Raw genomic sequence first — 18,807 nt, 5'->3', positions numbered from 1 at the left:
TCACTCAGAGTAGGAATTTTGGTTCCTCAAGGCGCATTTGTTTATCAACTCAGGATGGTCACCATACCACCAGTGTGTGGGTCTTTTGAGGTTTTGGATTTTTATGTACAGATGTTGAAAAGGAGGCACCTGGGAAGGAAACACACACTGCAGCGGTGGGTCTGGTCAGCGTTCCAAAAACGCCTCAGGGAAGCAGGAATATCCTGACAGTACTTTTGGTTTCCAATAAGGATTATGTTGTAAAGGGACAAAAATTCTCTAAAAAGAACTTGCATTTAAAAAAACAAAAAACAAACATATATTCAAATGCATATGTATCTGTTCTAAATAAGGAGGGATAGATTTTTTTTCCCACTTCTGTTACATCCATTTTTCAGACATTCAACTGTAGGATAAACTTTAAATCCTTCTTACCTTCTCTTGCTCTAACAAGAGCGCTGTTTTGCACCATGTTGTCAATGTCCATATTGGAAAGTTTGACTTAGAATATGTCCTTGGATAACTTGTCCAGAGTAGTGGGACACATCAGCCCTTGGCTTCCCAGCTGCAGAGGATTCAGAGCTCCGCTGAAACTTTGACGACTGGAACTGAGCTGAGACAAATGAGGCGTGCAGTCTAACCTGTTACTCAATAATAAATGGAAACACTTGTTTTGTGACAGTGTGCTCAACGCTCAGGAACACTCCCTCATCACAGAGGAGGGACCAGTCACCTGTGCGAGTCAATGGCTAAGAAATGTGGAAGGAATTCAAGTGAGAAGAAAAAAAAAAATAACAGATGGATATGTGTTGGCACTCCCAAACTCATATAATTCAAATTAATTCTAGAAGTGAAACTCAATAAAGAGTTCATCTAGTAAATCAGAACTGATCTCCAAAAGAAATAAATGCTTCTCTGACCTGGCGCCATCTGTAGAACTGGTCTCTGTCTGAGCTTCATAAAATGTTCAAATTGAACATTTTAACATTCAAACAAATCAGCAAACTGTGGACAGAGTTGTACACTAAACTGGAAAACAGATGATCAATTTGCTATTCAAAAACTGCCTCCCACATAGTTTTTCTCCATAGATCAAAAATACTTTGCATTTTCATTCACCATCTATTTTATTAGGTACGCATTACAAGTGTTATTACAATAAACACAGTCTCTTGTCTTCAGATCTGCTTTGATGCAACAAGGTTTCTGGACATGTTTCCTCCGAGATTCTATATTAACATTACAGCATCACCCAGTTGCTGCAGCTCTTTGAGCTCCAAATGCATGAGCGACTCGTTTCACCGCATCCCAAACTGGACCGAATACAGTCAACTCATTTTCATGCACAAGAAACCAGTTTGAGATTATTTTTGGTGCACTTTTTGGTGCATTTCTTTAAAATCATAATTTTGAGGGAATTAATTCACCTTTAGAAGATGGTACAAGGTGGATACAGTCAGCATCAATATTCCAGAAGGCTGCGACGTTTAACAGATTTTCATCTTTGTCCAAAGTGTGCGTAGAAAATAGCCCCTCTAGTTTCCTCTTCAAAGTTCAAATTCTTGACTGTTCAGAGATGTAACTTCATCTTGAACCAGTCTACCTATTGTCCTCTGACCTCTAACGTCAACCAGGCAATGAAACTTTTATTTTAGCATGACAATGTTTGAGAGTCAGATCTAATTGCTTATTTAACTATTTTTTTTCTCTGAGAGTGTTTCTGTAAACCTGAAAATTGTGTGTGAACGTCATCATAGAGCAGCAGTTCCTGAAATTCTCAGACCAGACAGTCTGGCAGTTAGATCCGACATAGTAAATAACAGGAGCCATCATTATTTTGAGGTAATTAATTTTAGCTCAAAGACAGGTAGATCGCGAAGCATCCCGGGGAATCCTGCCGAGAATCAGCGCCTACAGCGCCCTCTCCTGTACAGGTATAGAGTTGCTACAGTACAGAGACTCAGCAACTTTCTGAGAAGAGGAAAAAGACAATTTCTATGACTTTGTTGAATGATTCATGCATCAGGAAGTAGGAGACTGCCTGTTTAAAGTACCTTTAAAAATTATTCACCCCCTTGGATGTTTCACTCTTTTTATTGCTTTTACAAATCATTTATGTGAAACGTGTTTTTTTTACGTTATTAATATGCGATAACAAATACACTATTACTTTAGTAGCAGTAGTAGGAATGATTGTTACTCATTTTGTTTCAAGCATTTTAAATCTTAACTTCATTTGTTTTGTAAATACGCTGAAATTTTTTATGCTAACTTTCAGTTTTCTTGCACCAGCCCATGCCTGTCATGCACCCATCAACAGTTTTCCAATGATATAATAAAAGTAGCACCAGACATTATGTTTCATTTTGTGAAGAAAACAGATTTTTTAGTTTAAAACAGTGAGTGAACTCTGCCCCCTGGTGGACACATTACATCAGTACAGCTAATCTCAACCGTGTGCGCGTTAATCTCTGAAATAAAGCTTTAATTCCTTTCTATATTCACAGGATGCAAGAAATTTTTACCTAAATTGTTACTGCAGAAGAGCCAACATGTCTCAAATGTCTCCTAATGCACCTTGTGATATTCTTGCTGCGGCGATTCCACCTTCTCCTCACAGATGAACAAGTTGTGTGGAATGCCACACAAACTGATTTTAGTGTACAAACCGTATATATGTCTGTCCTTGCCTGCCTTAAAATAAAAACATTGCTTGAGAAGAAGAAGCATCAGTTTCTGTTTGATTTGTTTGTAGCTGTAACAAAACAAACAAACAAACAAACAAAAATCTGCAGGTGGTTTCACTAAATCATGACTATAACAGTTTTTAAGACCATAATGTGGCTGATTCCATTGGCATTAAAAAAGAGGAACTCCAGTCCCGTGATGAAGTGAAGATGACTGACCAACGTGTTCAGCAGAAACAGCTGAGCTTTAAGCTGAGGTTGAGGTTTATCTTTTATGCTGACTCAGTTTGTTTACATCCACGCCTGGTACAAACAGGAGCATCACAGTAAATTAACATCAAAGGTTTTATTCCAGTAGCTCAATTTAAAAAGAGAAACTCATAATACATACATTACTACACACAGTGATCATTTTAAGATTATTTTATTGTTTTTAATTAGGAAAATTATGACTTGCAGTCAGGACTGGATTTAGAAGAATAAGAGCCAATGGCCTGGAGCCAGTTTTGGTGCCCTAACTGTTTCAAAAAGTGAAAACTTTTTTAAACAGTTTTCACTTTTTGTGCATTGAATTTCCCTGTTTCCTGCTGCAGGTGGTGCAATGCATTGTTGGATATCTTGCTGGCAGTGCCACATTAATTCAAATGAACTAAACAGATTTTAAAAATATTTTTACATCAACTATGTGAAATGAAAACAAGTTAAAGCCATTTAATTTATTTGATTAAAGTCAATATGGTAACTTCACAATACATTCAAAAGTTCCTTAGACTGAAAAGAGTGATAGAGTGTAAGCACACCTTTCATGTTTTTTCAATTAAATATAATGTTAGACTTTACAATGAATTTAATCAGACATTAACCAGCAGTAATTAATCTTTTGGAGGAAACCTTTGGAGATTGTTTTTCTTCTTTTTTGGAGACTTCCTTATTTCTCCAAATGATATGTCAGCAGTTAGGAAGGAAAGTGTGTGAGGGAAAAGTCTCAAGTTCCATTTTTGAACACGCATGAATACAATTACTCCTTTTGACAGCTGAATTCATTTGAGGACAGATTTCACAGAGCAGTCAGATGAGCAGCTGTGGTGGCTGTGTGGTCTGAGAGATTATGCCCTCCCCCTTTTTTTAATGTATGTTATTTGATCATGTGAACAATAACAAAGAGAGAGTCTCTTCATTCAGTTTCATCGAAACCAGGACTAAAGAAATTATGGCAGTGAATGTCAAATACTTCCAGTTCTTTAAAAACAATAATTTTATTTTCTGGGGCTAAAGAGTCTGTCATGTTTCCTTTTTATAAAAATGTTTTTTTACAGGAAATATGATTACCAAGCTCTTATCTTTGAATAGTGTAACAAACCAAACTTGGAATTAAATGAAATCAGGCGACCCACAAGTTTTTCTGCTGCAACACAAACACACCACCTAAGAGGCATTACATGCACAGATGCAATGATTTTACATAAAGTACAAATGTTTAGCTGATGCCGCACAGATCTAAGGTCCTGCTTGTACCTTAGTTGAATAAACTATGAATATATAATTCAATAAGACCTTTGAGGCTTACTTTTACAAACCACAACAGGTACAACATTAGCCACCTAGCGTGTCATAACATAGCAGCAACCAATCAACACTTCACTAGTGCAGTACTGGTTAGTACACATATCCTTCAAATTTTGGTGAAAAATTTGCCTGGTTTGAAAGTTTTTCTCACTTCCTCCGCTGACATTGCTAAAACTACGTACAGAATATTAAAACTGCACATCTTTCACAACGTCGCCTTCTGTTCGCCGACTGGCCCGGTTGAAATTCTACTGGAGGAATCGAGTTCAACTGGACAAAGCCCAGATGAAGCAGTGAAGGGAGATCATAATGAAGTGGAATTATGTGAGAATTCAATGGCCAGGCTAGTGTGGGCAGAACTTGGCAGAAGTTGCAGATCCTCCTTTAATGCTGCTGACTCACCTGGACTGGTTAACTTCATCCTTGTTGGATGGAAACCCACTTCCCAACTATGCCAGTTTCAGGACATGTTTTCCCTATTAGATTATGACCGTCCTCACCATTCTATGGCTTGTCCTAATGGCATGAGTACTCTAGTGTACCTCTCTCCAGATTTACTGTATCTGTTTTGGTCATTATGCCCTCTCATATTTCAGATGTTCTCTGCAGGATGCAGGCTTTAACGGTCATTATGCTGTTTGGTTCCTAGAGATGAGTAGGTATCACCACAAGGGGGCGCTTATTCCCCTTTTTTGTTGTACTATTATACAGAAGAAGAACTAGTCTTCCATTTTGTTGTAGAAGAGAACGAGAGAACATAGGTGATGATGAGGTGCAGAGCGGTAAACTAACGTTACTTTTCTCATGTATTAAAATATAATGTTTAGTACCGTGGAGATCTGGCTTTACGTGGACGAAGTTAAATAAATTGAAAGTGTGGAATACTTCAAAAATGCGTCCTGCTGTTTTGGGTTAGAGTGGCTAACCACCGCTGCTAACTCCTCCAACCTGTCGCCGCACCGTCACAAGTGAGATGTGATAAAAAAAAAAGTAAAAAAAAAAAAAGTCCACAAAAGCCTACTGGAACAGCTGAACATTGTATGGGGTTAATCAGAGATGCTTTAAATCAGCACTGACTCCAACTTAACACTTTTGAATTTTGCTGATAATTGTGAATACACCCCAGTTACCTGGAAAACCAGGTTGTTTGAGGTTTTATCTTAAATTTTCCCCTATTAAAAATGCTTATTTTGCTTTTTAGTTGTGTTGAACTAATCATAAGTTTCCTTAAACGTGATAAAAATTCTGAAGCGATAATTCTAATTTTTTACATTAGAAGCACAAAGCATTTTACAGTTGTGTGCAAATTTGTAATAACAGGTTGGGTAACACTTTATTTGAAGGGGGTTGAATAAGACTGACATGACACTGTCATAAACATGAAATAACACCTGTCATGAACATCAATAAGCCTTCATGAATATTTATGACTGTTGTCATAAAGCGTCATCCGGTAAATTATGACACTTTTAATACAAAGTTGACATTATTCAAAATGTCTTTGTTATGACAACTTGACATTAACCAGGAAATCATTACTGTTTAAACTTTACCTTTAATAACATAAAGTTACCTAATTTTTAAAGTGCAATCAGTAATACTTTTATAACAAATTTATATCAGTAATGATTTCTTGGTTAAAGTTAAGTTGTCATAACAAAGACATTTTGAATAATGTCAACTTTGTATTAAGTGTCACAATTTACCGAATGACGCTTTATGACAACAGTCATAAATATTCATGAAGGCTTATTCATGTTCATGACGTGTTATGTCATGTTTATGACAGTGTCATGTCAGTCTTATTCACCCCCCTTCAAATAAAGTGTTACCACAGGTTGTAATAACTGGAAAACAACAAAATAGAGACAGTTCAATGGAGCTATTCCAAATCCATGTAAAAGGACAACTGCATGTGATGAGATGATGTGACAAAATGTCCAATGAGTAAAACACATGTTACGTTGTTGCGTCCACAGTTGGCTCCACCAAATTAGGATCAGCATATGCTTTGTCAAAAAAGCTTTGTGGAAAGCTGTAGCTTGTTTTTGAAAGGAAAAAGGAAGTGCTCAAGAGTGGCAAGATATAAGTGAACAGCAATTTTCAACTACACTATCAAAGTTAAAGGAGATGTGGTTAACTTCCTCTGACGTAGTTCCAGAACCATTGGGCGATGGATCTGCCATCTGAGAGATTGGACAAAACAGGAAGCTGGCCCTCTTCCTTGAAAACAGATTGTTCAATCATAGTTGTTTCTGAGAATCAGCAGGCGACCCAAGCTTTGAACATTTTACATTCCATTTGGACATGCTGAGCAAATACATTACGAAAAAAAGGTCTTCAGGATAAGAATTAACAGAAGAAAACAGCTTTGGTTTGATACGTTCCTTATCTGAATTCAGCACCAACATGTTGGCATTCTCTTGGGCTCAGGACCTGAAATAACTAACGTTCATTTTATGCTTGGATTGAACTTATTTTGAACTGCAAAAAAATAATGGATGATTGTAAACAGTCGGTGTGAATAAAATTTGCTCACTCAACTTGAGTCAGATTAGCCTTGTTGCTTCAACTCAATTAAAGTGTCAAATTCAAAAATACGTAATACTTCTTTAGCATTTATATTAAACTAAAAATGATTAGTTAAAAGAAACTTATAAAAGTTTTCTGTTAACTTCTTAAAGGTTAACAGAAACTTAAGTTTTTACATTACTACATCAAGTTTACCTAATATAAAATTTTACATTTTTATAATGTAAATGTTCAATTTTTACTCTGGTTTTTAATTTTTAATTATTATTATTATTATTTTTTTTTACTTTAAAATTGTCTTTTTTTTCATTATAAATTATGTTAGTGACACAAAATTCTATGGACATTATTTTATTCAAGTCAGGAAAATTGTTACAAATTTCCACCTAAAAATAAATAGAACAATTCATTAAAAAATGCATGCTTTCAAATATTCAATTTTTCTGAGGAAAATTAATAATAAAAAAAAAATAATAAAAAGCAATATATTTGTATGAACTTATAAATACTCAAAGAAAAAAAAAATCTTACATTTTACAAAACCTGTTATCAACATTATTATCTCTTCAAACATTGTTTAAACAAGGTTTACATCGAAAGAAAAACAGGCCGGTCTGATCTACACCAACCTAAGTGTTGATGTTTAGCTTAGCTCAGCAACAAACCAGATTACAATCTGCTAAGATTATGATTCCCACTTAAGCAAGTAAATGCTTTATATATTTGTAGAGTACCCTGAACGGATAGTAGATATCAGTTTGTAACAAGTTAATGATCTGTGACAGCACCAGGACAAAGCAGCAGCAGAACTTCAGCCTGCAGGGGAATGGAAGAACCTTCATCTAATGGACAGAGAGTGAGCTGAAATGGAAACAGACAAACTTTAAATGTCATGTAAATCTACTCAAATGGGTGATGGCTGGGGCAAAAACTTCAACTTGATACTATCAACTCCATCAATAAATCTCTTTGATATTCAGACAGGTCTTTTGGACTTATTGACATTTTTGTGGCTGTAACCCACAAACTGCAACTCAGACGTCATTCCTTCTGCAGTTTTTCAAGTGATCTTCAGTTTGACTGGAGCCGTGATATTTGTGGGTTATATGTGGTTAACTACAACATGAGATGACGCATCCTCTTTCAAAGAACCTTGAACTTCTCTGTTGGGATTTTGGGTCGCAGGAGAATCAAAATTGTTTTAGAAAAATTGTGCATTTGTTGCCGTGTGCATCAGAAACATGATCGTTTTATGAGTGCATAGTTCCAAAGAGCCCATAGGCAGAGACTTTAGTCAACGCAATCCTAAGCAATTATTCACTTCAAAATAAATTATAATCACACTTATTCTGTCCGCTTAACCCAGGGGTCCCCAAACTTATTGCCCGCCTCCTCATTTGGTCCGGCCNCCTGNACAATACCAGAGAGCATTCAGTGTTTTTTTTTTCATATATATGTGGATTTTTCTTCAACCACCTAGTTTCCCTCAATGGAATATATACTAGTCAGTACCAGTCACCGTTTCGCTCACGGTTTTTTCCATTTGCATTCTGGGTAAAAATCTATCTATAAACGCGAATATGTCGTCGGCAGTAATCCAATAACCCCCCCGCTCCACAGTTTCACCCCCCCCCCGTCAACAAAACTTTTCTAAGGTTTCTTTCTCGAAAAACTAAGACCGGCCCCCGACCAGAAAAGGGAACAGTCATGTGGCCCTCGCAGGAAAAAGTTTGGGGACCCCTGGCTTAACCTGTTGATATTGCAACCTTATCTTAAATATGCAGGATGCTTCTTTAGACACTAATCTACCAGTTAAACCACCTTTAAAGGAAAATGTTCAGAGTCCAGACGATAAAATAGAGATGTGTAAACCCATATGAAATTATTATGATGATTGAATGCATCAACAGTTTATTGCTAATCTACCACTTTGCCCTGAACCGTCAATTTGCGTCCACAGTCACCCAATTCAATGCAAAGTATGAGGGACTGCATGGCATTGCAGTTGTTAGCAATACTGCCTTGCATGAAGCTTGCAGTTTCTCCCTGTGCATGTAAAACTAGTCGACTTTGCAAGGACAACTGGGCATTGACATATTACTCAGAAGTCTATTCCCTGTGGATTGTTTGTCATGCAGAAATGGTAGAAATGTCCTCTACAAGTGATCCACTCTCATGTTTGCGATCACAGGTAGGGGACGTTTTACGGAATATTTCGGCAGAGTTCAGGGACGTTGAGCTCTAGTGTTTTTGAAAATGATAAATGCCACTGACAGGCTAGAAAAATCCAGTTAAAGATTGCTGAGTGGGGTAAATTCCTGCCTGTTGTTTTGCATTGATAGTGGAATCAAAGTTCCTGAGTCATATTCCAGCAGAACTCCTGGGTTGAAAATACATGCTGACGGCTACTTTACCTTTTTAATTGCAACAAACAGGAATAGATACATAGGATTAAAAGCAGATTTACAGAAACCCCCACTGCTGTGCTATGACTGAGTATTTGCAATCTACTTTATCTGCCCTTGTGTTTGACTGATTCACTTTTCTAAGCTTGTTTGTGTACTCAAGTTATCTCCTGTCTCCTTGGGTCTATTCCACTGGCTAACTTGTGTCTCAAAGTTCATCTGACAAACAAACAGACACACAGCAGCATCAACTCTATCACTGCTAGGTAAACCTCCCAAACAAAGTTGCCTAAAACAGACACTGACAGCTACAGCAGTCATCTGACTAAAATGTGACTTGGATGAATTTGCATGGATTTTGTAATGAAGATGGGGTGAGGATGTGGGGTGGGGCCGCGGAGGGTCCGCTGAGTATAAAACAAGCTCAACAGCCCAACAGCAGTTTCCTTCGACTTCACTGTTGTTCATGTTTGGAGCTTAAGACAAAACACTCTCAATTTATTTCCTTCCAGAGAGTCTTGCCTTATTACACTTATTTTCTCACACACTGCTGATTATTGATGCCAAAACAATGGTCATCGATAAATCTAAAGTAGCCATCGGATTTATAGCTGCAGGTGCTCTGTCTCTCATGTTTGGAATAATTTCTGCAATTATTGGGCCAACAGTTATGAAGAACCAAGTAGTGAAGGTAAGCTAAGTTCTATACCGACTCATGGGTGATTCCTTTCTTTGCGGCAACATTTCGGCTTCAGGATTTTTGAAAAAAAAAAAAAAAAAAAAAAAAAGTATTAATGTTTTAAGTTTTAAATATTGTGTTACAACACTGACATGTTTAACAATAAGAAATGAATGGGCAAGCTCAGGATTGGATAAATTAATAATTACAGGTGTTTTTTTCACCATTGTCTCTGAATGTGTTCCATCCTGTTATGAACATTTACATATAGACCACAAATAGTTAAACATTTAAATTTTGAAAAATAACAACTTTTTCTTAAAAAGAGTGTGTCCCTTTTACTATATAATATGTTTTATTCTTGAAATTGTAACACATCATGTAGTTACAAATCATTTGTGTCTGTATTGTAAACTGTTTTTTTTTTTTACTCATTATTACTGACAGCATTGAAAATATTGTTAATTTTAAAAACTTATATCAATATGTGCATTTACTGGTCTTCAATTCCCAACATGGCACAGAAAAATTCACAGTATTTAATGTTTCTGTAACAATATTTAATAAAAACATGTGTGGAATGGAACATAACATACTGGATTGTCCCATAACAAGGTGGAAAAATCAATGTCTTCAATTCTAAAATCTGACGATTTTCATCATTGGTTGCAGAATTGCCTCTTTCAAGTCAAAGTATAGGCATAGTATTTGTCCTGGGGCTTTTTGGGAAAAACAGGTGACATCCCTGTAATGGATTTTCCCATGACAGGTACTCATTGTTCCCCTCACAGGAGTCAATGGGGGTACCAAGTGAAATGAAAACCAACAAATGGCAAAGACATCTGTTAATACCTCAGACTACTTTGCAACTCTATTCCATTGTCTGACATTTTTTATTTTACTTAAAATGAATCACTTTTCACCCTAATTTCCACCCTGTTAGGTTCATGAACCTAACAGGGTGGAACAACATTAGATTAGTTTTCTTTTCTCTTTTTTCTTTCCTTTGGTTTGTTATTTTGTTTGTATTTCCTTTTAACTCATGTAAAGCACTTCGAATTGCCTTGTTGCTGAAAATGTGCTGTATAAATAAAATTACCATACCTTACCTTACCTTGCTAGAAGTTTGTTGATGGCCTGCTAACATTGTGTGGACACAGTTAAGCCTGTTGCAATAATGAATCAATGAATCATATGATAAATTAAGATGAGCTTAATGATTTCCATTCTAATAAATAATATTTTTTGAAGGGCACTTTTGTTTACAGAGACATTCATTGTATTAGTTTAGCTTGTGTGTACTGTGGACTTTGAGAAGGTGAACTTGCATTATTATGCCATTATCAATATATTTCTTGAAAATGGTCTCAAAACAACAATATTACTGTTTATTTTTGCCAATAATTACTGGCAAAAATATATCTTCCAGAAAATTTTGCTATTGTGACAGATCTTGCAAAAGCCTATTTAATCTAATTTATCTTAGGTAAATTCAAACTTGTGTGTGCGCATGTGTATAAAATATCTATAACTATATCTAACTTCTTCATTCCAAAAAATAGTTCAAACATATTATATAAAGAACAAAGTGAGTTTTACTGAAATTTTAATACTGAAAGTTTTGTACCTTGCATTAAGCAAACACCCACAGCTCTATTTGGAAGAGTAGCTAGCAGGAACTACGCTTCCCAGAATCCTCGGCTGCTGAAGTAGAGGTGTCACCATTAGACTATAAACACTGGGACGTGGTCTCAGATGGGAGTCGTTAATCAAAAAGGTGAATGAGCGAGCCGGTGAAACATCAGGGGGTTTTTTTTATACCAGAAACGAAGCTGTTCGTCTCATGTTGAGACACCGTAAGGTCGTTTACAGGCAGCTAACTTCGTGTCGTGGCACAGCTAAACAGCTTGCAGACAAAGAAAGCTACTTTTGTGCCGTAAACACTACCAGTGGTGCCCTGTCAAGCTGTCAGTGTCAGGATGGCTGTTAATAAATCCAAAGTCTCAGCCGGATTCATAGTAGTAGGTGTCCTGACTGCGTTTTTCGGTATCGTTCTCGTTTTTGTGGGGCCAGTAATCATCGATGACCAAGTAGTAAAGGTAAGAAGCGTTCTTACATTGATGTTTAGCATATTTACAGCCGGTATTTCTGTTTGCTGATGGACTTGAAGTCAAAGTTTGAGTTTCAAAGGACTTCAGAAGAGCGCGCGCGCAACCTCTACATGATAACATGCGCACACAGGACTTTTATCAGCTTAGATAAAGAAATAAAGTAAAGCAGAAATATGAAGCTGTGTTCAGGGTGAAAACTATGGAGTTTTTTATTTTATTTTTTATTTTGCTTGTTTAACGCTAATAACTTTTTAATGTGAGCTTTAATTAAGCTATTGAATTGTTAATAACACTGACTGTATGTAAGAAAAAAACCAAGCCAAAAAAAAAAAAAAAAAAAACGATTTCGTAAGGGGATAAAATGTGATCTGTTTTAGATCATCAGGCCATCTGTCAAGATCTCCTTGTTACAAAACTGAGCTTTGTGAGGCCACATGAGGCAGCTTTAGATTGAGTTTATTCACAAAGTTCACTTTCAAGACAGCTTCAGAAAATTTCAATTAAAACTATCTTAAATACAGTAGTATATTTTTGTTAAATTTGTACAAATGTAAATGCTTTAAATTATGGTCTGGCCATGTTTCTAGTTAAAACATAGTCGAAGGTGAAGCCATATTTGAAATTTGTCTACAAGCAAAAACACTTTGTTGCAAAACTGTTGTAACAAAAAGGTATGTAGCAACAAAAGGAGTGAGTGGCACTGTAAGTGAAAAAAAAAAGATTTTTCTAAAGATGACTGGCCAATATTGGACATTTTCCACCATCATTTATTAATTTAAAAAATAAATGGATTTGGAAATATACATTTTTTGTAACTTATTTCTAATATCAAAACATAATTGGAACACATACCAACTGGACAATAAAAAAAATTATGATTATACATGAGTATATTGTCAGGGTATTTATTCACAATGCTTGTCAGCCAAAGCATGCATAGTTTATTGGACAAAATGCCTAGAGTTTTGGACATTAGAATACAAGGAAACTTTGTCACGTTTTATGGAGAACGTTTATTTTAAAATAAATAAACACTTTAAGTCAGATAAGGATTAGAAATACCGTAATTTACATTAGATGCTAAGTACATGCAAAAATAATTACTAATTTGGAGCGGTCTGAGGAGGAAGAAGTTTCACGTTCTTAACATTTGAAACACAGACAAAAGAGGGAAAACATGAAGATTTAAGCTGCAAAATTGCTTTCATAGTTAAAATCCGAAGCAAGTACAGTCAGTTTAAAACAAAAACAAACAAAAAAATCAGGTTAACTTAAGTAACTAAACTTGGGTACATGTATGTCTACATGTTGTTGAGTATCTTATTACTGTACATTTAATCTGTTAAAGTTATTCAGAAGAAAACGTGTTGCAGTTCAGCCTTCAACCCTCAGGCAGAATTAGAGGAAGTTGTTTTGAATCCACCAGAAAATGAGGAAATCACAAGATTATCCCTATGTATTTGTCAAATGTATCTTGATTGTTTTTTCCCCTCTAAGGTTTGTGCATTTACACATTTAATGAGTAGATTTTCCCTCCTGGCAGTTACCAATCAGAGCCAATCATGGGAACAATGCCCTTTTCATCTTAGGTCAACTGATTGAATGTTGTAGACATTTTAAGAGAGACACTATAAATACATAGTTAACTATATTTTGGTTTTATTTGCTGTAATAATAATAATAATCAAAACTTACATTAAAGAAACAGTTTGTGTGTTTTTTTGTGATTAATCAAAAAAGTAAAATTTTTAATGATTTGCAGCAATTGTGTTAAAATACATTTTCTATCCATAATGACCCCTTCCCCCTCTCTCTCTTTTGTCATGTCAGAACACCATCATTGATCCAAAGAATGACCTCTCCTACACCATGTGGAAGGACCTCCCTGTGCCCTTCTTCATGTCCGTCTACTTTTTTCATGTCCTCAACCCTGAGGAGATCCTGAAGGGAGAAAAGCCTATGGTGGAGCAGAGAGGACCGTATGTGTACAGGTACAGAACTGCTGCACCTCCAGGCCTGCAGCTTTGCCCCCCATTAGTTCTACATGTTGCATGCATGGAATTCAACTTGCTTTTTAATGCAGGACCGAGCATGAGAACTGCTGTTCCTTGGGAATACACTGCAAAAACACAAAATCTTACCAAGTATTTTTGGTCTAGTCCACTTGAAATAAGACAAAACTAGTTTACAAGTAACTTTTCAGCAAGATGTAGGAGCTTGGCAATAATTCCTTAATATTGATAAAAAGTACTAGTTCTAGTGGCATATTATTTTACTTATAACAACATATTTTTCCTGTTATAAATTAAAGTAATCTGCCAGTGGAATCAGTTTTCATCAAAATTAAATAATTACTGACTTGCTTAAAAGTTACTTGTATATCAATTTCATTTTAGGTGTATTGATATTTGCATCAGAAACTAGACCAAAATACTTGGTAAGATTTTGGGTTTTTGCAGTGTATGTTTTTATCTTTTTTATGTTTTTATGTTGTTTATGTTCCCTTCTGAAGCTGCTGTCCCGCGACCCGATCCCGGATAAGCGGCAGAAAATGGATGGATGGATGTTTTTTTGTTTTTTTTTTCCAAAATCTCTTTCTCTTTCTTACCGTTTATTCAATGTCACATGCTGTTTTTATTTTGTTTTTTAATTATGTAATGCATCTTGAAATGCATATGCAAATGCATATTTCAGCAGCATATTGCTACTGAAATATGCTATGCAAATAAAATTTGATTGATTGATTGATAAACACTTTAATTGAAATAATCCACTGAGATTTATGTTAGATTTCTTTGGGCTTTGTGGAGAGAGAATTTTTGCATTTGATTATGTTTGGATACTTTCAGACATTTTGAGTTTGAAAAAAAAAATTAACACTTCTTTGAAACGAAAGTAGCTTGTGTGTCCTAGATTTTTGCTGACTTCCTGAGTGAGTGACTTCCTGTCATGCATTGATGGGATGATATTTGACAGCGATACACGTTTTTTTTATTTTTTTTTTTTATTAATTTCCAAGTGATTTTATCTAAAACTGATCACAAAAAGCTGTGAAGTCATTTAAAAAGGAAGCAGTTACATTCACACATCTCCAGGTTGATTTGGTTGACCAAATAAAATGAAGAATTTAGGAAAACAGCTTTTTTGTATTTACTCAGATAATCATTGTTTGAAGATGTCAATTTAATTTTTTATGTGGGTTTTTAATTAACCACTGAAAACAGGGATTGGGAACACAACTCAATCAGAATACATTGATTAGGCACTCTGTAGTTAAAGTAAATAGTCATCAAACTCCTGATTGGTTTACTCAAGACCTTGAAACGTCTGGCTGCTTTTAAATAACAAAACCTGTCCTTTGGTTGCTGTTTGATTGGCTCATTGTCAGAAATCATGTGTAAGTCTTGAAATTCTGCTCAAGATAATACTCATTGCAATTACTTTAAACCATTACAGGAAAACTGTTTATCAACCACCATGGGTGACCATGCTAACTAGCCTTATCAGCCATGACAGGTTCTGGGGACATGGACATGACTGACAGCACTAAAACCCCCCTGACAGAGGAGCTCAGTTTTTTCACAGATTTGCCAGTTAGATCACTTCCTGTGTCATTCCTACGTTCCAGAAAGCAGTGTAGGAAGGAAAACATCACGTTTCACCCCAACAGCACCGTGTCCTACAGAGAGTACCGCAGATACTTCTTTGAGCCCTCCATGTCCGTTGGGAACGAGTCTGACATCATCACCATTCCCAACATGTTGGTGCTGGTATGAGAGCGTGCTCCAAAGTCTTTTCATATTTCCTTAATATTTCCCCCACATTCAGAGCTTTGTGTTTTGACTCCAACCCTTGCTTGCAGGGTGCAGCGGTGATGCTGGAGGACCTGCCCTATGCCTTACGGCTGTTGATCAGCGCCACCTTCAAGATGTTCAAGGAAGGTCCCTTCCTGACCAAGACAGTGGAAGAGTTGATGTGGGGCTATGACAGCAAACTGGTCGAGTTCCTCAACAAGTACCTCCCTGGCATGCTGCCATTCACAGGAAAGTTTGGCCTCTTTGCAGAGGTGAGTATTTGTTTTCTTTTCCTTTCATTTTTCTACACATTCTGTTGTGCTGCAGAGAACTTTATCTCTGTTTAAACAGGCAGAAACTTTAAAGATCTATTTTTCCCTAAAACACTACTACCACACTCTTTCTGACTTGTACATACTGTATTTTATAAAGTGCATTGTTCTTCTTGGCAATTGGTGGCTTTCTCTTTGAATCCCAGCCATGTTGTCGTTGCTTCAGGGTTTCTTTTTCTTCTTGTTTTTACTCTTATATAATCAGGACACTGGAAGACTTGAGCCTTGCGTTACCCCATCAGGAGGTTGGACAAGGTTACACACTTTGGCTTTTGCAAAGTGTGTTTGCAAAAGTGTGTGCAAACACACAACTTTTCATGCGATAATTGACTCAAATGGAATTGTTCATCCCTGGTGCACTGAAAATGATGCTGTCACACATTACTCAGTGTTTGTAGCAGATTTGTAACAAGGAAGACTTAATCTCACCCCTACAACCTGGCCTTTTGGTAAAAGGATAATGGCTTCACAGCAGATGTGGTACTGAAGCAAAATAAATAAATAAATAAATAAATCAAAGGGAAATGTATAAAGTAATAAAGTGGCTTTTATTTTAAATGCTAAAGTTTAGGACTCTTTTTCCCCCCCACTAATGCTACTAACATTTTGACTGTAAGTTTTTCAATGATTACATCTCGATTCTCTTTGCACCGCTTGTTTTCTAGTTCTGACTTTGTTTTTATTATTATTATTTTTTATCAGTTTAATAACTCCAATACTGGTCTATTCACCATCCACACCGGGAGAGATAACATCAAAAACGTCCACAAAGTCGACTCCTGGAATGGCCTCACTGAGGTAAAGACAAAAATAATACCACTTTCACATCAGCTCTGTTAAGTCTGGTTTAATCAAACTACAGGTTATTTGTCTCAAAAGTCCAGTTGAAGTGAACTCTGGTGCAGTTTGAATGCTTTTGTGAACTAGACCAGCGCAGGGCATTCTGGGTAAATACAACCAGACCTTGTGTAGCGCTAGCTGGAGAAATGGCTCATGGTCTTTTGCTGAAAACAAAATAGAAATCCTCCAACTGCTAACATATGAAGCTGCTCCATTTTTGTTCACATTTTGGGAAGAAAAAAGTTGCACCCAGTGTCAAATTTGGAGGTTTTTGTTCCGTTTCCTTCAGTGTTCTTGTTGCAGCGCCACCACAGGCGAAGGGGGGAACAGGTTTTTCAAACAGTTTGGTTTGTTTGACACAGTGCAGTGTGAAAAAGAATCGCAGCAGCTGAAAATGTAACAAATGTTTCAGCTTTAGACCCTGATCTAGCACTCTAAGTCACCCTTTTAACTTTTTTTAATGACTGGATGCTTTTCCTACCTGATTGGATCCCCTTTGCCTTAACAGCTGAGCTACTGGAGGACACCTCAGTGTAACATGATCAATGGAACAGCCGGGCAGCTGTGGCCTCCTTTTATGACAAAAGAGACCACTCTACCTTTCTACAGTCCAGATGCCTGCAGGTACGAATATTTCCCCACATCCTCCGTGAAACTTCTTCTTATTTCCTGTATAATTTCCTGTATTTAATTTCACTGTTATTTTAGGTCTTTGGAGCTCGTGTATCAGCGATCAGGCGTGATGAACGGCATCCCTCTGTATCGATTCGTTGCTCCCAAGACCATGTTTGCGAATGGGACGGATTATCCTCCAAATGAAGGCTTCTGCCCCTGCAGGCAGTCTGGGCTGCTCAACGTCAGTAGCTGCCGCTACAGTAAGTACAGGCAGATCATACCATTACAAAGGTCACTGATTTACCTTTAACATTCCTGATCTCTGTGCCTTCTCAGCTTCATTTTTTTTTCTTTGTAAGCAGTAGTAAGCCTAATTTTATTTTGTTGTTGTTTTTTTTAAATTACAGCAGCATAGTGAAGGCTAGTGATTAATAACTTTATACCTCCAGGCTGATTTACATGGGGGCGGGGGGGGAAGTAATTCTTACTTAATGCCTCATGTTGAAGGGTTTTGTATCCATTTCTATGTTTTTGTTATTTGTTTCTTGTGTAAATGTTTTCTTTTGTTGATGTTGTTTTACTTCTTTGAATAGAACTGTGTGTACGGTGTTCCGTCCTGTGAATTGTATAGTTAAGTGTTTTGTTTTTTGTGCTCACTTGTCTTAGGACAAAGGGTGAAATGTAGCTATTGTGCTAATTCCTGCATATTTACACTGCCATACATTGAGGTAATGTTGACTAATGCACACTGTCCTAATCGAATAAATTGAATTAAATTAAACTTCCCCTTTGAGTTCTAAGTAGATTCCTCCTTTTGACATTAAAACATTTTTTGAGCTGAAATTCTTATTTGCTCTCACATTTGGTTTGGGTTTCTGCACATTGCTCTTGCAGAAGAAGCATATTTGCTGCAGATTTATGTTGTGGCATTGTGGTTTAGAGAAATAACTGCACCATTGTTTTTGTCCATTTTTAGACTCTCCGGTCTTCATCTCTCATCCTCACTTCTTTAATGCTGATCCTGTGCTGCTGGACTACGTGCTGGGTCTTCACCCCACCGAGGAGGAGCACGGCCTTTTCATTGACATTCACCCTGTGAGTGCCCACTTACACCCACACTTAAAAGCCGCCACTTTTAAGAAACCCATCAAGACTGTACCAAAACGGTTAAAATTGCAGAAGAAGAGAGGCTGGAGGATCTTTTATTATTATTATTATTATTATTATTATTATTATTATGTGGTGTTAAGGAAGAATAATCTCTAAA

At 36.6% G+C, this 18,807-nt stretch overlaps 2 protein-coding genes across 2 annotated transcripts in view; one reads left to right on the top strand and one right to left on the bottom strand.

Annotated features, from left to right (window-relative positions):
* LOC106948116 (G protein-coupled receptor kinase 6-like) overlaps positions 1-639 on the bottom strand; it is a 14,056-nt gene extending 13,417 nt beyond the window's left edge. Inside the window, exon 1 of the mRNA XM_015033600.1 lies at positions 415-639. Coding sequence (XP_014889086.1) covers positions 415-466 — 52 coding nt within the window. The 5' untranslated portion in view covers positions 467-639. The remainder of the gene's footprint in view (positions 1-414) is intronic.
* A 10,924-nt stretch (positions 640-11,563) lies between these two features.
* On the top strand, positions 11,564-18,743 carry scarb1 (scavenger receptor class B, member 1; the record flags this gene model as incomplete). Its single annotated transcript, XM_015033595.1, has 8 exons — positions 11,564-11,947; positions 13,790-13,950; positions 15,588-15,729; positions 15,822-16,025; positions 16,788-16,883; positions 17,434-17,549; positions 17,634-17,800; positions 18,517-18,743. Coding segments are annotated over exons 1-8 (1,233 nt in total), but the record flags the coding sequence as incomplete, so codon positions are not given.
* Positions 18,744-18,807: the final 64 nt, after the last annotated feature.

This window comes from Poecilia latipinna, unplaced genomic scaffold, assembly GCF_001443285.1.
Source record: "Poecilia latipinna isolate Pla-1442-1.1 unplaced genomic scaffold, P_latipinna-1.0 Scaffold274, whole genome shotgun sequence".
Classification (NCBI taxonomy): domain Eukaryota; kingdom Metazoa; phylum Chordata; class Actinopteri; order Cyprinodontiformes; family Poeciliidae; genus Poecilia; species Poecilia latipinna.
Note: the sequence above shows the minus strand (reverse complement) of the source record. Positions and strands in the feature narration are given on the sequence as shown.